Source organism: Eubalaena glacialis, chromosome 3 (assembly GCF_028564815.1).
Source record: "Eubalaena glacialis isolate mEubGla1 chromosome 3, mEubGla1.1.hap2.+ XY, whole genome shotgun sequence".
Classification (NCBI taxonomy): Eukaryota; Metazoa; Chordata; class Mammalia; order Artiodactyla; family Balaenidae; genus Eubalaena; species Eubalaena glacialis.
The window spans coordinates 76,465,920-76,485,220 of record NC_083718.1 but is presented as its reverse complement, the minus strand read 5'-3'; the positions used below and the strand labels follow the sequence as shown (position 1 = coordinate 76,485,220).

General features: G+C 45.3%; 2 protein-coding genes across 2 annotated transcripts; one reads left to right on the top strand and one right to left on the bottom strand.

Moving 5' to 3' along the window:
* Positions 1–3,206: 3,206 nt before the first annotated feature.
* On the top strand, positions 3,207–5,369 carry KLHDC9 (kelch domain containing 9). The gene is given in 5 exon segments (XM_061183207.1): positions 3,207–3,314; positions 3,316–4,082; positions 4,370–4,529; positions 4,621–4,819; positions 5,088–5,369. Coding segments are annotated over 5 exon segments (1,401 nt in total). The 3' UTR covers positions 5,255–5,369.
* A 200-nt stretch (positions 5,370–5,569) lies between these two features.
* Positions 5,570–19,286, bottom strand: PFDN2 (prefoldin subunit 2). The gene is made up of 4 exons (XM_061183208.1): positions 19,176–19,286; positions 6,724–6,812; positions 6,462–6,585; positions 5,570–5,872 (listed from the first exon to the last, which is right to left on the bottom strand). Exons 1-4 carry the CDS (start codon positions 19,248–19,250, stop codon positions 5,696–5,698), a joined length of 465 nt encoding a protein of 154 aa, XP_061039191.1. The 5' UTR covers positions 19,251–19,286; the 3' UTR covers positions 5,570–5,695.
* Positions 19,287–19,301: the final 15 nt, after the last annotated feature.

Here is a 19,301-nt window from a genome sequence, read left to right as displayed (position 1 = left end):
GCTCTGTCCAGCAGGAGAGAGAGGGCCAGGGCGACAGAAGGGCAGAGACCCAGAGAGAAAAACACAAAGTAGATATGGTGAGAGAGATCTCAAGGCACCGTGAGACAGGTCGAAACCTAGAGATAGATACAGAGAGGGAGAAATACACAGACACACAGATACACACAAACACACACACACACACACACACACACACACACGAGTTATTGAAGGGGGGTAATTCAAAGAGATAAGAAGCTGAGACAAAATCTGAAACAGAGACAGAAAGACCTAAAGAGAAATTTCTGGATGCCTACTTTCCCACTGCTGGGATCACTCAGGTACTTCCCTCTTCCACCCTCAATTTCCACCACTCAACAATGACCCATTGATACTTTCCTACTCAATATCGCCATGTCCCTCAAAAACTCACGTTTTCCCCCATCCTTATCCCACCTCTCCATCGTTCTCTAACTCGTCTGATTCCCACTCCCCTCCACCCCAATCTGCTCACACTTCCACTTCTCTCACAAACTACTTTCAGCTTACGTCTCAATCACGTCTCAAGATCTGGCCTCTTGAAATCTCTTTTCCTGGTCATTCCTCTGTCCTTCTGTTTGCCCATGTCCTTATTCTGGCTGAGCTGCGAGCAAAAAACCAGAATTGGGGCCAAGAAGGCATGGGGCCAGGAAATCAGCTAGGCAGAATGAACTGTGGGAAAAATGTAGAAAGTCCAGAGGACAATAAAGGAAGAGCCAGAGAGACCGCCTGAAGGATGGGACAGCCTGGGAGATGTAGGCAGAGGGAATTGAGAGAGTCTTGAGAGTGTGACTAAGACCCCTAGGGTCCAATTGTTGGCTTTCTGTGTGTACCGAACAATGCTGAGAACCAGGGATGGTTCCAGGGTCAGAAAATGAGGTTAAGGGGAGGAGAAGTTAGACCAAAAGTTTTGTGAAGGTTTGAGACAAGGGCATGTAGATTTGGGGCTGGGACAGACATCTAAGACTAAGAAGCTGAGCTGCAGGGATCCTTGCTTGCCAGAAACAGCCAATGGAGGAAACCAAACTCTTAGGATCACATCAGGATTCTGAGACTTTCAGAATGATCAGCCACCACCCCCACTCCTGGACAGAGGTTGTCCCTGTCCCTTTCAGTTTTTTATCATTGACGGGGTCATTATACACCATTTTTGATGCTGCCCTGGGGTGTCAAGTGTTTGTCAGACAAGTACAAATTGGCTTATTTTCTTCCTCTCTTTTCTTCTCCTTCTTCTTCCCCTTCTCCTCCCCCAGTTTCTTTCCTGCCTCCTCCAAAATATGGGCTTACTTCAGACTAAACAGGGGAGGTAGGATTCCTCCCCCAGGTCTGTGTTTGGAGCAGCAATGGATAGACACCTCTAGCTACTAGGTGGAACTGGAGGAGGTGCAGAACTGGGAGGGAACAGCCAAGGAGCAATGTGAGGTTCAGGCTCCATGTTCAAGTGAGATGACAACTGCTGAGGACTCAGAGTCAGAGTGGAAGCTGGGAGGAGAAGGAAAACAAAGCTGGGAGAGACGAGCTGGAAAGGCCCCTGGGGTGGGGAGTTCCCTGTTCTATCCAGGAGAGGCAGAAAATGAGTCTGGCAGAACAGTCAAAGACTTAAGCAAAAGCAAGAGCCTAAAATGGGCATATAGGCCAGTACGGTTAAAGCAAAATGACACCACCCGCCAGGCAGCTCCTTGCTGAAATCCTAGGAGTATGACAGATATGAATCTGTCAGTTGGGAGGTTAGCCAGTCAGAAGATTTAGGGAAAAGGCTGGCTTTCAGATTTCAGCCAAGGATGTTAGAAGTTAGTGATTTTTTTTTTACCATGGTCTGGAAAACTGAGGATCCTCTTTGTCAAAATCAGGGAAAGCTATAGTTGGGTGGGCAGAGACTTTCAAAGCTACTACTGGGTCTCGGCTTTAAGGTATAGGTGGGGAACAGGTCTTGGTACCTACCAGTCTCTCTAAATGTGCCTTCCTGCCCATACCCTCCTCATGCTATTTTCTCTAAGGACCAAAGAGTTAGGATCTGGAATGGGAAGAGCCCTGCCCTGAATTACATGTCCAGCCTCACTGCAGCTCTAGCCACTCTCTATGGCCTCAATTTCTTGGGCCTGATGGGGATCAAGTTGATGAATAGAAACCAAAGGCAAAAGTAAGCAGTCATCACTCTCATTTACAGACCAGCCCTGGGGGACACAAGTCCTGTTTCTGTCCCACCCCAGCTATGCTGGGAGTAGAAATCTGTCTGCATTTTCACCAGTAGCTAAAACTAGTCAGCTTGGATCTGGGCCTCTTCATTCTTCACTGGGTGTTGGAGGGATAGAGTTAAGAAGAAGCTCAAGGACCTGGCTTGAATAAATGGAAGATACCAGGGAGGGGCAGGAGTTTGTTTTTCTCACTCCTCGCCTGCTTCACCCCCATCCAGCTTCTAAGACTAGGCAGCGTCTGCCCTGGATCTTATCAGGAGAAACTCCCTGACCTTAATTCTGAGTTCCAGATGCCACGGTACCTCAATTTCCTCCTGCTGTATGAGCTTATGAGACAAGAGGAAATAAGGAGTTAACTTTTTCTAGGACTCAATAGTGAAAAGTTCTCCCAGGTTCAAGTATGCCTAAGGTATCTTCCGTCACCCTCAACCCAATCAATCTCTCTCTCTCTCCCTCTCTCCCTCTCTCTCCCTCTCTCTCCCTCTCTCTCTCTCTCTCTCTCTCTCTCTCTCTCACACACACACACACACACACACACACACACACTCACTCACTCTACAATGTGCCCTGAGAGACTGGGTTCTACTACCCTCTAGTGGCCAGAGAGGAAAGGGCTGTCCCACCCAGTCAATCAAGACCTTCAAGACTTTACCACGGTCTTTGGTCTGGAAGACACCTAAGGGATAAGCCAACAGCACATTTTATAAATGAGAAAGAAGAGGCCTAGAGGAAAATAATCACTTTGAGAGTCAGGGTACAGTTGAGACCAGAACTCAAGTCTCCTGACTCCCAGGTCAGTGCTTAATCCACTTTCACTGCCTCCCCTCTGACTTTTGTCTCCCCTTCCTAGCTTATCCCTGGGGAGGTCAGAACGAATCAGAAAAACGCCCAGAACGCCAAAGCCAAAAAGGACATGGTTCCTCCTCAACCCCTGCAGAGCAACGCCTGCACCTGAAGCGTCATAGTCCCAAGTGGATTCACATCTTGGATAACATGGGTCCTTCTGAGGAACTGGCTGTCCTGGGACTTTCCGAATTTAACAGACTTTCAAGATTTTTATTGACCTCGCACAGCTCTTGTCGCCATGGTGACAACACTGTCTAATCCATGGTGGCCACCCAGGTCTCCTGTCTCCACGGTAACCGGTGCTTTGCGACCTTCAGTTTGCAGCGGTCGTGCTGCAGCCGCTGCAGTGGTTGCTGGGCGACGGCGGAGAGAAGCAGGTGGCTTGAGGTGGGGACCCGGACGGGCTTCCGGTAGGGGTGTAGGGGCGGTTCCGGGGAAGCCTGCGCCCCCAGGTAGGGGTGCTCCGGGCCGCCGGCCCCGCAGCCCGCCCCTCCCCGGGCCCATGGCCGGGGCATTGGGTGGGACAGGGGGCTCAGGCTGGACTTGGAGGCCGGTGGCGCGGGACCCGCTGCTGGCGCGGGCCTTCCATTCATGCACCGAACTGCGGGGACGGTTCTATCTGGTGGGGGGTCTCCTAGCCGGAGGAGCGAGAGAGCCGAGCAGTGATATGGTGGTCTTCGATCCGGCTGGAGGCCAGGCCGTGCGGGTGGGAGCCCGGGGCGGCCCGAGGCGCAGCCACCACGACGCGGCGCTGGTGGGCGGGCGCTGGCTCTGTGTGGTGGGCGGCTGGGATGGGTCACGCCGCCTGGCCACAGTAAGCGCCCTGGACACCGAGCGCGGTGTGTGGGAGGCGTGGACCGCCGCCCCCGGCAGCTGCCCCCCTGCCGGCCTCAGTAGTCACACCTGTACCCGCCTCTCCGACCGAGAGCTGCGGGTGGCAGGCAGGGAGGGCGGGACTCGCACTCAGCGTCGTTATGGAAGCATCTACACGTTAAGGCTGGACCCTGGCGCCCGCACCTATTGGTATGACACCCCTTGCCCAAAACCTTTCATGCTCTCTCACTTACACTCTGGAAAAACAGCTTCGCAGGCAATTTATCTAATATCCTCACCCTAGAACCCTCCTTCCCCGGGGATCTTCCATGTCTAAGATAGCTGAACTCTCTTATCAATATTACCCTCCCTCTCAGCCGAACTACATATGGCACTGTCCCATGTCTCCTTTCTATCCTTGGCAGGGGGGGTTGGGGAAAAGGCAGTACAGCACCTAACATTTTCCAGAAAACACAACTCAGGCCTGAATTTCACAGCTATAAGGAAGAAGGCTACCACACAGTCTCACGTTCAGGTCACTGCGCTGCTCTGCTCCAAAGTCCTGGGCCCCACCCAGGTCACCAGCTATTGCTCTTTGGGGGCTGCAACTCAGCTGAACCAGAAGTAGCTGGGCATTGGAGTCATGGGAAGATTAAGGTATTACCTACTCACATCTTGCAAAGGGTGGAAGGGGGCTAAAATTGGGATGCCCAAATCCCTCCAGACAGTCCCTTCTCTCTCCACCAAGGAGGAACCACCTGTTGCCCCCCGTTTGATGGAACAGCTTGCAAGGCTCGTGAGCAGTGGGCAGGGGTCCCGGCAGGGGCCTCGAGGACTCCGGCATCACTCATGTTCTGTGGTTGGGCCCTTTGCTGTGCTGTTTGGTGGAGAAACTCTGACTAGAGCCCGAGACACCATCTGCAATGACCTCTACATCTATGATACCCGTGAGAAGGGGCTTAATGGTTGAGAAGGGGAAAAGGTGGGAAGATAGGAGAACCTGAAGACTACAGAAAGAAAGAGGATGGAGTAATGGGGTAGGGAGGAGGAAGATTTAGTCGACAAATTAAAGGAATACACAGAATGTTAAATTTTGAAGAGGCCCACAAATCCAGTGAGGAGAAAAATAATGAGCAAGCCTTCGGTCTTGTTAAGAGCCCCATGGGAGCCAAAGTGCTACTGCCTCAATAACCACTCTCTGCCCTTACCCAACAGGAAAGTCTCCTTCTCTGTGGTTCCACTTCCCCTGTGCAGACCATGGGCTAAAACGCGTGGGCCATCGGACCTGCCTTTGGAATGATCAGCTCTACCTGGTTGGGGGTTTTGGTGAGGATGGCAGGACAGCTAGTCCACAGGTTTGCATTCTGGACCTCTTTATCTAAAGAACAGTGCCAAGATACACCACCAAGCCTCTGTTTTGTTGCAGACTCATAAAGCGTTATCACCAGAGCTGTCTGCCTCATTTCAAATGCTGATAAATTTCAACCTGAGAGTTAACATTTGTTTCTGAATCTTTTGGTGGGGAGGGAAGTAAATAAGGAGATGCATCTTTATTTGCAAGGTAAAGGATAAAATATGGGACCTAGTTTGATATTGTGAGCCATTAACCAGATGGACCCCAAACCACAAATCATATGCTTGCCCATGCCCCATGCAAATTCTACCCCTAATACTGGGTGAAAGCTTCAGGCTAGAGCTAAGCATTCTGAACAAAACATTTAATTAACAAAAAAAATATTACAATAGCAGAGAAAATAATAACAATAAAGAGAAATTAGAAGAAGTGGGAATCAGGGTAGAAAAAAATGCAAAGGCCTTGGTCTCTAGGAGACCAACACTCCAGCTGAGCTGGACTTAGCCCCAGCCCCTTCTGAGTTTTCCTTGGCTGCTGGCTTCTCGTCTTCCCCCATGAGACGAATGTTGTGCTTTTCCCGGAATTCATTTAGTTCTTTTCCCTTTGCCTGAAGCTGCTGTGTCAGTGTCTCAATGATCTTCTGTATCTAGAGGGCAAACGACAGGGATTATGTAAGGATTTCAGGACTCCCTTCCCCCATCTGTTACGGACTATGGTTGGGGGAAGTGAAGAAGTGATGATACCTTTAACCTCAACTTTAACCAAGTATTAATAGTAGAGCCCAGACACAAAAAGTATTCCTTTCTTAAAAACAAGGTTTATAAACTGTAGTATACATAAGAATCACCTGGGCTGCTTATTTTTAAAATGCCACTTCATGGCTCCCATCCCCAAAGGTTCTGAATCAGTGGGTACAGGACAGGGTCTGGGAAGCTGCATTTTAAATTAGTCCTCCAGGTGATTTGGATGCACGTAGCCATGGACTACACTGTGAGAAACTCCACTCTAACCACCTCCCCTCCCCCAATTCAGCCAGAAAATAGGCAGAGTCAGCAACTCCTTTGTCTAAGGAGTCAGACGTAGCATAGCTAAAGAGCATAGGCTAATAGGCTATTTATGCTGCCTTCAACACGAGTTCCTACCCACACTTTCCTCCCCCACATTCCCTAAAGCCCTGGCCTCCCTTTCCTTACTCCTTGGTTGCCCAGAGCATCTACACAGGGATTCTTGCTCACCTGCTCCTTGTTGTTCTCCAAGGCAGGCAGCACCTCTTTGACAGTCCGCTCCACCAGTACCCCTCCAACCATGCGGTAGCACTTGCGGGTTTCATCTACCTCCTTCAGAGTATCGATCACTAGGCTGAGGTAGGAGGACAAGGCAGGATCTGAGAATTCAGTCCCACTCTGCTGCAACCCTCTTACAAAATGGCCCATCCCCCCCCCCAAAAAAAGTGGCCCATCCAACTCTCCTTTTGTTTGCGTCTCCCGGCTTCCTCACCTGTGCTCATTCAACTCCATCTCCAGCTCAGCTGCTTTGGATGCCAGGCCCCGCTGTTCCTGCCGAAGGCGGTTGAAGCCAGCAATTACCTAAGAAGGTGAGAAAGAGACAAAGGTGAGAGAGAGGACAGTGGAAATGGCAGAGGGTCAACATAGGATAGCAGGCTTTACAAAGATGCAGTAGTAGACGCCTATCTTGGAAAAGGAGTAGAACACAGTTTGCAGTTTCTAAATTAAGTCTGTCTGGAATTCCATTCACCCAACACTGAGTGCCTACTAGGTGTGAGATATTTGCTAGGCCATCTTGCAGCTTCGTTTGGTGAGGATTAGGCATTTGTTACATAGGAATGGGGGTGGAGAGCTACTGGAGCACCTACAGTGGAGCTTAAACTCGCAGGTAAAGAGGGCTGTCAGGAAAGGCTTTGTAACGAGTAACTTTTTTTTTTTTTTTAATTTTTATTTATTTATTTATTTTTGGCTGTGTTGGCTCTTTGTTGCTGCACGCGGGCTTTCTCTAGTTGAGGAGAGCGGGGGCTACTCTTCATTGCGGTGCGTGGGCTTCTCACTGCGGTGGCTTCTCTTGTTGTGGAGCACAGGCTCTAGGCGCGCAGGCTTCAGTAGGTGTGGCACGTGGGCTCAGTAGTTGTGGCTCACAGGCTCTAGAGTGCAGGCTCAGTAGTTGTGGCGCACGGGCTTAGTTGCTCTGCGGCATGTGGGATCTTCCCAGACCAGGGCCTGAACCCGTGTCCCTTGCATTGGCAGGCGGATTCTTAACCACTGCGCCACCAGGGAAGTCCCATGTAACGAGTAACTCTTGTTTGGGTCTGCCCAGCATCCCTCCCATTAGGCAAGTACCCCTCCTAATTCACTGGGGTTCTTGTGAGGCTACTAATCATAGGACCCTTGCTCTTTGACCACAGGGGCAGTGACCTATATTCTATACTACAGGAATTGAATTTTGGGTAGAGACAAACAGGTACAGAAGGCAGCTGAAGCTAAGACACCTATAGTTGTCCTATAAAGATGATCCTCCATTCCTATTCCTGAAATCCCCAAAGCTGCCCTAGTTATCGAACTCTGTGTGGCCTAGTTGTTTAATGTTCCTTTTCACTGTGTTCAATTCTGTGACCTACCACCATCCCTCTAAAACACTCTTTTAAAAAAAATAATAAATAAGTTGCCCAAAGCCTGCATCTGTAGCCTCTAAACCCTAACTGATACAGGCTTCCTGAGAGATAATGCCTTAACTGAAGCCTGAAGGATGAGAAACTGGGGGTGGGGGTGGGGTGGGTAATGGTACAAAAGAAGCATAATAACACACATAAAGGCCCAGAGAAGTGATTACCACCAGCTTCTTGTTCCCCAGAAACTGAGCAGAGAATTAAAACAGTGTGAAAATCAGACAGGGTACTAATACCACCACCAGCATCACTTCTAGTATAGGGCTCTGATGACTGTATCTGGAAAGAAATATCAGATGAAAGACAAAAGACCAGGTTTCAAGTTTTGTCTCTGCCACATATTGGTTTTATGAACTCTGACAGACTTTTAGCCCTGTTCATTCAACCCTGGCAACACATTAGAATCATCAGGGGACCATTTTTAAAACGTAAATAGTGGAGCCTCAGAACAATTACACAATCACTGGGAGTGAGGCCCAGGCCTCAGTATTTAAGAAGAGATCTCCCATGAAATTCTGATGTGCAGCCAGAACTGAGAACCACTGGGTTAATCTCTCTGAGCCTTAGTTTTCTCATCTGTAAAAGGCAGATGATACCTACTTCATAGGGCTGTTGTATCACGTGAATGAATTAATGTGAAACGGCTTTGTAAGCAGTGAAGTGCATTAATTACTATTATGACCTTCTCTCCAAACCCAAAGTGTCCCTTGGACCCTCCTGGTCCACTGAGAGCAGTGAGCCCATTCATTCAAACCACTGCCAAATCTCTCACTCTCATTTACGTCATCTCTAGTCTCATTGCCATCACTGACTAACCACCTCATCTTTACTAGGATCCCTTATCTCTAGCTCTTTCTCTCTGCAAGATTCATATACAGCTAATATAATCCAAATGACTGTCCTGTACCACCCCTACAGCCCTTCTACTGCCCAATAAATGACGGAATAAATTTGACTAGGAACTTGTCATTCCAGCAACTTGTTTCCTTCTCCCATCCATCATCCTTTCATCTCAATCTGCTTCATCCACTCATTTCAGCAAACGCCTTGGAAATCTCACTCATCTACAAGCTGTTTCTCCTTCACCTTCATTGCCTATATCAAAACTATTCCATTTATAATTAGCATTTTCTCCACTGTCAGTGTTACAGATCAAAATACTTTCATCTAAGAAAATTCCACAACTAAACTAGATTCTAGATGTTCTCCTAGCACCCAAATGACATCCACTCTTCTGCATGTATGTCATATTTAACACACATTAATGAACTCAGCTTAAATGTCTAAAATTTCTGAGGCCTGAACTTATTTTCCTTAGTAATTAGTAGGAATCTACTTTTCAACCACCAATTTAACACAACTATAGGCAAAAAGATTTTAATTACAACTTTTCTTCAAATACTTTTGCTAATTAACAACCCCTATTTTCTCTTGGTCCAGTTATAGAGTTTATTACAACACCAAACTAAAGTTAATATATTTAAGTGTATGAGTTATCCACAGTTGTTATGGAAAATTTCAGCCACTGATGCACTTGAAGGAAATGAAATCTCTTAGCAGCTGACAACTAACTTTTAGTTAAACGCAAAATAAGCTGATATTCACCTGCCATCTCTGGGGTCTGCCAGGTAATGAAGACAGAGAGGCTATGCTCTATTTCCACATTCTTCCTCCTAAAATACAACTTACTAGTGGTTTTCTCCCCTATGGCTTGACCTAATTTACCTTCCCTTTCCCTTATTTCGTGTTCTCCTAAAGCAGTCTGGCATGAGTAGGGATGGCCAGGTCACTGTTGACTCTCTCAACCCTATTAAATCATCTAACATATAAACATCCCTGCTGAAAAAGAATCCAATTAAAATACCAACTATTTTTCCTTTTTTTTCTTTTGGCAGTGCGGCACAGCATGCGGGATCTTAGTTTCCCCGACCAGGGATGGAACCCGTGACCCCTGCAGTGGAAGCGTGGAGTCCTAACCACTGGACCGCCAGGGAATTCCCTATTTTTCCTATTCTAAAGTAATTTCAAGCCTTACAACTATACAGAGCTCTTTACATTCTCATATTTGGCATGTACAAATAATTTTACACAAGACACGATCATCTTTTTTTTGTTTTTGTTCCCAGTGGTTAAGAATCCGCCTGCCAGAGATAGAGAATGGACTTGAGGACACGGGGAGGGGGAAGGGTGAGCTGGGACGAAGTGAGAGAGTAGCACTGACATATATACACTACCAAATGTAAAACAGATAGCTAGTGGGAAGCAGCCGCATAGCACAGGGAGATCAGCTCTGTGCTTTGTGACCACCTAGAGGGGTGGGATAGGGAGGATGGGAGGGAGACACAAGAGGGAGGGGATGTGGGGATATATGTATATGTATAGCTGATTCACTTTGTTATACAGCAGAAACTAACACAACAACGTAAAGCAATTATACTCCAATAAAGATGTTAAAAAAAAAAAAGAATCCACTTGCCAATGCAGGGGACACAGGTTCAAGCCCTGTTCTGGGAAGATCCCACATGCCGCAGAGCAACTAAGCCCGTGTGCCGCAACTACTGAACCTGCACTCTAGAGCCTGTGAGCCACAACTACTGAGCCCGAGTGCCAGAACTACTGAAGCCCACGTGCCTAGAGCCCATGCTCCGCAACAAGAGAAGCCACCGCAATGAGAAGCCCGCGCACCACAACAAAGAGTAGCCCCCCTCGCCGCAACTAGACAAAGCCTGCACGCAGCAACAAAACCCAATGCAGGGCTTCCCTGGTGGCACAGTGGTTAAGAATCCACCTGCCAATGCAAGGGACACGGGTTCAGGCCCTGGTCCGGGAAGATCCCACGTGCCATGGAGCAACTAAGTCCATGCACCACAACTGCTGAGCCTGCGCTCTAGAGCCCGCGAGCCACAACTACTGAGCCCACGTGCCACAACTACTGAAGCCCGAGCACCTAGAGCCTGTGCTCTGCAACGAGAGGCCACTGCAATGAGAAGCCCGCGCACCGAAACGAAGAGTAGACCCCGCTCGCCGCAACTAGAGAAAGCCCGCATGCAGCAATGAAGACCCAATGCAGCCAAAAATAAATAAATAAAATAAATTTTAAAAAACCCAAAAACCCAATGCAGCCAAAAATAAATAAATAAATGAATTTATATTAAAAAAGATATAATTGACATATAGCATTGTATAAGTTTAAGATATACAACATTATGATTTTATATATATATGGAAATGATTACCACAATAATGTTAGTTAATACATCCATCACCTCACAGTTCCTGTTTGTGATGAGAACTTTTAAGATCTATTCTCGGGGCTTCCCTGGTGGCACAGTGGGTAAGAATCCGCCTGCCAATGCAGGAGACACGGGTTCGAGCCCTGGTCCAGGAAGATCCCACATGCCACGGAGCAACTAAGCCCTTGTGCCACAACTGCTGAGCCTGCGCTCTAGAGTCCGTGAGGCACAACTACTGAGCCCACGTGCCACAACTACTGAAGCCCGCGCGCCTAGAGCCCATGCTCCGCAACAAGAGAAGCCACTGCAATGAGAAGCCCACGCACTGCAACGAAGAGTAGCCCCTGCTCGCCGCAACCAGAGAAAGCCCGCGCAGCAATGAGGAACCAATGCAGCCAAAAATAAAATAAATTAATTAAAAAAAAAAAAGATCTATTCTCATAGCAACTTTCAAGTATACAGTACAGTATTGCTAACCATAGTCACCATGTTATACATTAGATCCCCAGAATTTGTTCATCTTATAACTCCAAGTTTGTACCCTTTGACCCCCTCTAATCATTCCCCCACCTCCCCCTCCAAGCAACCACCAATCTACTCTGTTTCTATGAGTTCAGTCTTTGGTTTTTTATTCCACATATAAGTGAGATCATACAGTATTTGTCTTTCATTGACTTATTTTCACTTAACCTAATGCCCTCAGGGTTCCTCCATTTTGTCACAAATAGCAGAATTTCCTCCTTTTTTACAGGTGAATAATATTCTCCTGTGTGTGTGTGTGTGTGTGTGTGACATTTTATCTGTTCACCCACAGAACATGGTTTTCTAATTTTTAAGGGCTATATAGCATTTACACCCTATTGATATATTTTTTAAAGCTATTCTCTTGTTGGGACATTTAGGTTATTTCCAATTTTTCTGTAATAAATAGCATTGATTTTAAGTATCTGGACAAATAGTAGAAAAATTTTACAGCCATTTCTCTTGAATCATATTCCCCAAAGTAAGATTAATGAGTCAAAAGGGTATTAACATTATTATAGTTTCTACTGCATGTTGCTATAAAGTTCTCCAAGATGACCAGATGACTTTACAGTGCTACCAGCAATGTCATGATTGTACCTAATGGTAGCTTATATTATCTTTGTTAATTTAATAATTTTTAGAGCAGGAAGAGATCTTAATTCCAGAAACCTTGGAATCATCCTCAACTCACTATCCACACCCAATTAATCTCTAAATCATATCTCTCTATTAATACTAAATACCTCAAATCCATCCACTATCATCTCTCACCTGTACTACTGGAGCTTCCTAGCTGAGTTCCACACCTGCCTCCAGATCGGCCGGCCCCCTTCAATCCATTCCCCACACTTCAGCACAAGTAACCTTAAATTTAAATCTAACCATATTATTCCTATGCCTAAACCTTCAATGGTTCCCACTCCTCATGGGATAAAATCCAAACTCCTGAAGACAGCAGAAAGAAGTCCTATAAGACATGGTCCTTCCTGACCTCTCCCCATCAGTCCTTCTCCCACCTCTTACAGTCAGCACTATTGCCCAGTAGAACCACTTGTAGTTCCCCTATTCATTTGCCTTCAGGCATTTGCATAGAATCCACACCTTACCTGGCACACTTACCCAAACCTCTCTCATTGCATTTTTCTCTGCCTAACTCTAATTCTTTTTTTTTTTTTAACATTTTTTTTTAAGTGTTAGGCTTTTTTTGGCTGCGTTGGGTCTTCCTTGCTGCGTGAGGGCTTTTCTCTAGTTGCAGCGAGCAGGGGCTACTCTTCGTTGTGATGCATGGGCTTCACATTGTGGTGGCTTCTCTTGTTGTGGAGCACGGGCTCTAGGCGCATGGGCTTTAGTTGTGGCGCGTGGGCTCAGTAGTTGTGCCTCACGGGCTTAGTTGCTCCGCAGCCTGTGGGATCTTCCCGGACCAGGGATGGAACCTGTGTCCCCTGCATTGGCAGGCGGATTCTCAACCACTGTGCCACCCCCCTAACTCTAATTCTTTCTTCAGGTTTCAACTTAGATTCTTCTAGGAAGCATTTCTTGCCATCCCCAACTCCCATGTTAACTCCTTCTATGGGCTCACATGTAAGCGTATAGCAATTCCTTACATTTTTTGATAGAAAACTTTTTCTATTTTCATGTATTGTGTTCCTTATATTCCACCATGCAGCCTGCCTTTTAATCTTTATTGTTATCTTCTTTGGAAATTTAAAATATGCAAATACAACCTCTTTTAAAATATCTATATCTTTCATAGTCCTACAATAACCTGCCTGCCTTCCACAGTTTGCATAGTAAAGGAGCCCTACTATGTGCCAGGTACTGTGCTAGACTCTTTTTTTTTTTTTGGCTGCGTTGGGTCTTCCTTCCTGCGCCACCAGGGAAGTCCTGTGCTAGACTCTTTATTTCATTTAATTCTAAAACAAACAGGGCTTCCCTGGTGGCGCAGTGGTTAAGAATCTGCCTGCCAATGCAAGGGACGCGGGTTCGATCCATGGTCCGGGAAGATCCCACATGCCGCGGAGCAACTAAGCCCGTGCACCACAACTACTGAGCCTGCACTCTAGAACCCGCAAGCCACAACTACTGAAGCCTGTGCACCTGGAGTCTGTGCTCTGCAACAAGAGAAGCCACCGCAATGAGAAGCCTGGGCACTGCAACGAAGAGTAGCCCCCTCTCACTGCAACTAGAGAAAGCCCGTGTGCAGCAACGAAGACCCAATGCAGCCAAAAATAAAATAAATAAGATAAACAAGTTAAAAAGAAAAAAGTTCACACACACAACTGTAAAAAAAAAAAGTCAAACTATTTCCACTTGATTTATTTTGATTTTCTTTTCTTTCTTTTTTGTTTAATTGATACCATATAATTTTGATAACTTTGGGGAAAATCTACAATCATTACATTTATCCCCAAAAGGTCCTTTGGTCTTCTTATCTACATGATATTTACTCTTATTGGGTTCAATGGAAGAATAAAAGAGGTAGAGAATTATGACTGGATGCATCTGGAAAAGCATTTTCTGGGCTATTGCTGCACTAAATATCTTCTTTTCAGTGCCCCCTTTTCTGACAAACATACTCAACTCTAAAAATTTCTTCGACCTTATCAAATGATGATTTGACCATCGTCAAATGATGATTCTCATCCCTTCTCTTCATCAAATATTTTAGGACTAGTCTACATGCACTGCCTCCACTTCCTCACCTCCCAATTCACTTTATTTATTGATTTTTTTTGGCCAGGCCATGAGGCTTGCGGGATCTTAGTTCCCCAACCAGGGACTGAACCTGGACCATGGCAGTGAAAGCACCGAGTTCTAACCACTGGACCGCCAGGGAATTCCCAAGTTACTTTTTTGTTGTTGTTACTTCTTTTTTGAATGTAAGTTTTTTCACCAAAAAAAATGGAGATATCTGCCTCATAGGATGTTGAGAGGATTCATTAATTACATCAAGGACTTAGGACAATATCCAGCATATAACAGATTGTCAATAAATAGCGCCTGCTATTATTATAAAACATCTCCACCTAAATGTCCTATGGATACCTTAAACTCGGATCATTCAAAGCTGAATTTTCTTTTACTCCATTTTAAACTGCTATTCTTCTTGTCTCCTATTTCTGCTAGTGACATGACTCTAGCCTGGTAGGAAACCCTAGTTTCATCTTTGGACACACCCTTATCCCATCAACTGTCAAATTTATTGCCTCTACCTCAGCAATTTTTCTTAGGCTTACTGACATCACCCTAGTTGAGGCCTTCATTACCTCTTGTCTGAACTACTGCAACAGTCTTCTAAATTATCTCCCCATTTTTGGACTCTCCAAATCCATCCTATACACTGTTGCTAATTTAATTCTTTTAGCACTTGGGTGACATAGAAAAATATTCGTGATATATTATTAGGCTTAAAAAGCAGATCATGGGGACTTTCCTGGTGGTCCAGTGGTAAAGAATCCGCCTTACAATGCAGGTGCCGGGGGGTTCGATCCCTGGTCAGGGAAACTAAAATCCCACATGCCAAGGGGCAACTAAGCCTGCGCACCACAACTACTGGGCTCACGCGCTTCAGCTAGAGCCCACGTGCGGCAAACTACACAGCCCACACGCCCTGGAGGCTGCGTGCCACAACTAGAGAAGAGAAAACCCACATGCCACAACTAGAGAGAAGCCCGCGTGCCGCAACAAAGAGCCCGCATGCCGCAACTAAGACCCGATGCAGCCTAAAATAAATTAAATAAATAAATAATAAATAAATCTTCTTTTAAGAGAAAAAAGCAGATTACGAAACAGCAAATAGTGTATAATACTAATTTTATAAAATTAAATATGTAAAATATACATGCCCTCCCTTTCCATCTACACACACATATACAAAAACATAAAGGAGGGGGGAAACCTCTCAAAGGATGTATTTCAAAATGGTAAGAATAGTTACCTCTGGATAGTAGGATCATGGGTAAAGTAGGCTCATGGGTAATTTATTTCTTATTTTGTACTTCTTCTTGTGTTTTCTACATTTTCTAAAATGAATGTGTATAATTTTATGTAATAAGAAAAAAAAATCAATAGTATAACATATATCCTTCTATGACTCCCTCACTGCTTACATTAAAAAGTCCTGAATTCGTTGCCATGTAAAGACTCAGCTTGCTTTAAGGACTACATCTTTCTAACTTATAACTCATGATTTAGCTAAACTAGTCACTGCACTTAATGTCAATCTATGCTTTCCTCAGATCTCTTCTTACCCTATTCCCTATATTCTATTTCTACTGCCACCTGTTCAAATTTATCCAATCCTTCAGGCTCAGCTCAAATATCTCTAATAGGATTATGGTATAAAAAATAGGTCTGTCTGATGCTCAAGTCCCTCAATTAAAAGCCCTGCTCTCCCAGTTACTGACTCTGGGTAAGTTAGCTAAAGCCTCCGAAACTCAAACATCTTGAGGACAATGCTGCTACTTCAAATGGCAGTAATTAAGTGACAGAAGATAAAACAAGTAAAGTGCCTAGCACAATGTGCCACTTGCCTCCATCTTGTCTATATGGCTCAAATTTGCAGCAGTGATAAATATAATATTTTTTACCCAGTGTTCTCTCTGGAACACAAACAAAGGCCAGAGAATGTTAAGCAAGGAAAGCCTCAGAACTCAATTACCACAATTCTTCAGTCTCTTTTGAGGGCTTCTTTTTCTCTACCACCCCTTAACTATTGGTTTCACTCCTGTTCTACTTCTTTTTTCACTTTCTGTACAAACTGTAGGTGATTTCATCCACAGCCATGGCTTTGTCTACCATCCATAAACTTATAATTCTCTAATCTGTATCTCCAACTCAAATTTCTTTCTGTAACTCAAGATTATAAATCAAACCACCTACTAAAGGTCTCTACCTGGATATCCCACAAGAAACCCAAATTCAAACTTATTTTCTCCGCAAACCTGTCCATCTTCCTACATTCCCTGTGGCACCATCAAAAACAGAAACCTGAGGGACATCCTAGATTCCTCTTTTATCTCTTTTTCTCCCCTTTCAAGTCTTGCAGTCCATCCCAAACTTTAAGTCCACCTGCATCCCAAACATGTCAGGCAGTTTCATGCCACAGTGTTTTTAAACACATTATTCCCTCTATCTAGAAAATCCTCCATTTCCTTCTTTGCTTGACTAACTTCTCTCATCCTTTAGAATTGAGCTGAAGGATTATCTTTTTTACAAAGTAATTAACACTTATTAAGCACGTAGTATATTCCAATCACTGTGCAAAACACTTTGTATGCGTTGTCTAGCCTAATAATTGAAATACAGTGAGGTAAGCACCATTACGTTTCCACAGAAGGAGAAGACCAAAAGAAGTAACTCATGGGAGGTCATATATAGGTAGTAAAAGGTAGAAATGTGATTCAAACACAGATCTATCTGAACACAGTGCACTCCTTACACTCTTAGCCACCCCACTATACCACACTTCCCTTTCCCACCCACCCCCCAATCTCATAATCTCCTGCTTAGTTAGAGGTCCCTCCTCTAGCTGCCATTAAGAAGGCCTGTGAGGAACATTATAGAACTTACTGTTTGGCAACCCAATCAAAAAATGGGCATAAGACCTAAATAGACATTTCTCCAAAGAAGATATACAGATGGCCAAGAAGCACATGAAAAGCTGCTCAACATCACTAATTATTACAGAAATGCAAATCAAAACTACAATGAGGTATCACCTCACACCAGTTATAAGGGGCACCATCAGAAAATCTACAAACAACAAATGCTGGAGAGGATGTGGAGAAAAGGGAACCCTCTTGCACTGTTGGTGGGAATGTAAACTGATACAGCCACTATGGAGAACAGTATGGAGGTTCCTTAAAAAACTAAAAATAGAACTACCATACCACCCAGCAATCCCACTACTGGGCATATACCCTGAGAAAACCATAATTCAAAAAGACACATGCACCCCAATGTTCATTGCAGCACTATTTACAATAGCCAGGTCATGGAAGCAACCTAAATGCCCATCGACAGATGAATGGATAAAGAAGATGTGGTACATATATACAATGGAGTATTACTCAGCCATAAAGAGGAATGAAATTGGGTCATTTGTAGAGATGTGGATGGATCTAGAAACTGTCATACAGAGTGAAGTAAGTCAGAAAGAGAAAAACAAATATCGTATATTAACGCATATATGTGGAACCTAGAAAAATGGTACAGATGAACCTGTTTGCAGGGCAGAAACAGAGACACAGATGTAGAGAAACAAACGTATGGACACCAAAGGGGGAAAGTGGCAGGGGAGGGGTGGTGGTGGGATGAATTGGGAGATTGGGATTGACATATATACACTAATATGTATAAAACAGATAACTAATAAGAACCTGCTGTATAAAAAATAAATAAAGTAAAATTCAAAAAAAGAAAAAACTTACTGTTTGGTTTGTCTTTTCTCAAATGAGTCTGTGTGTTAACTTGAAAACAAGGTCTATTTCATTTATCTTTTTCCCTGTAACCAGCAGAATGTCTGACACATGGCAGACCCTCAAAAAGTATTAAGTTCCTTCTCCCTTGCCTTTTTCCCTCTAAGTCAGAAACTATCTCTACTTCCCTCCCCAAAATTCCACAGCACTTTATATCTCTCTTAGATATACTTCTGCCTCACATTAGCATTTTGTATGTCATATTTTTCCCACCAGACTATAAGCTCTTTGATTGTAGGGGTCAGTTTTAAAGATCTTTATGCAAATACCTCTGCCTATAGTAACTGTTCAACAAATAACTGATAAATGAAACTATAATTTAAAAAGCTGTTGTTTTGACTACGTTTTCCTATTACGCAGATTTCTTCCCACCCCTAGTAAACACTAGCCCCACTATTAACAAACCATGGTTCCCAAGCTACAAGGGGCTTTTCTGATTAATTTATCAAACGTTTCCCGGTGCTAGGCACTAGGGGAAATGCATGCTCGGATTTTTAGTAAAGGATTTCTGGTCTATAAAAAAAATTCAATCTAGTAATGACTCCCGAATCAAAACAGTATGAAACACTAGACTGTTCGAGTATGTGAGTCACGTGTCTCTGCAGAGCGACGACGATTTTCAACGTGGTTTCAGGGTCCAGTAACAGACTACACTCCCAGCCGTTGACTAATCCCCTGGGATTCGTTAGGAGCTGCCTTGCCCAGCCGTACCCTGTTTGAAGGTGCGGAGGAAAATAGGGAAAGTGACCACCCATCTTTCCTCAGACTTGCGCATCCTCCCAGACCCTGCTTCTCAGAGCTTTTCTCTCCCCCAGGCTCACTCAACACCCCGAGGGGGCGTGGCTTTCACCTACCAATCCGCCTACTCTCTCCCCGGGGGCTCGGCTAGCTTCTCCAAGGACCCTCCCCTCTCTGGGTGGCCACGCAAATGTGGGACTGGAGTAAAGGTCTGCACCAGCCACAGGCTTCCCCCCTGTTCTCACATCGACTCCGGACCCAGCCGGGTTGTCCTCCTTCGCGTTCCCTGCTCCCCACCTGCTCTGCTGACACCGTCCCCTTCCCCGCGCCGCTCCCGCTGTTCTTGCCGCTGCGACCGCTATTCTCCGCCATCTTCACCGCCTGCTGGGCTTCCGGCCTGCGTAGCTCAGCCCACCCGCCCTG

Excerpts from the sequence above, each read along its gene's own strand:
- PFDN2 (XM_061183208.1), bottom strand. The coding sequence starts at position 19,250 with ATGGCGGAGAATAGCGGTCGCAGCGGCAAGAACAGCGGGAGCGGCGCG. Across the intron at positions 6,586-6,723 it reads ATGGAGTTGAATGAGCACAG|CCTAGTGATCGATACTCTGA; the intron begins GTGAGGAAGCCG and ends CTCCTACCTCAG. Across the intron at positions 5,873-6,461 it reads TGGAGAACAACAAGGAGCAG|ATACAGAAGATCATTGAGAC; the intron begins GTGAGCAAGAAT and ends TTTGCCCTCTAG.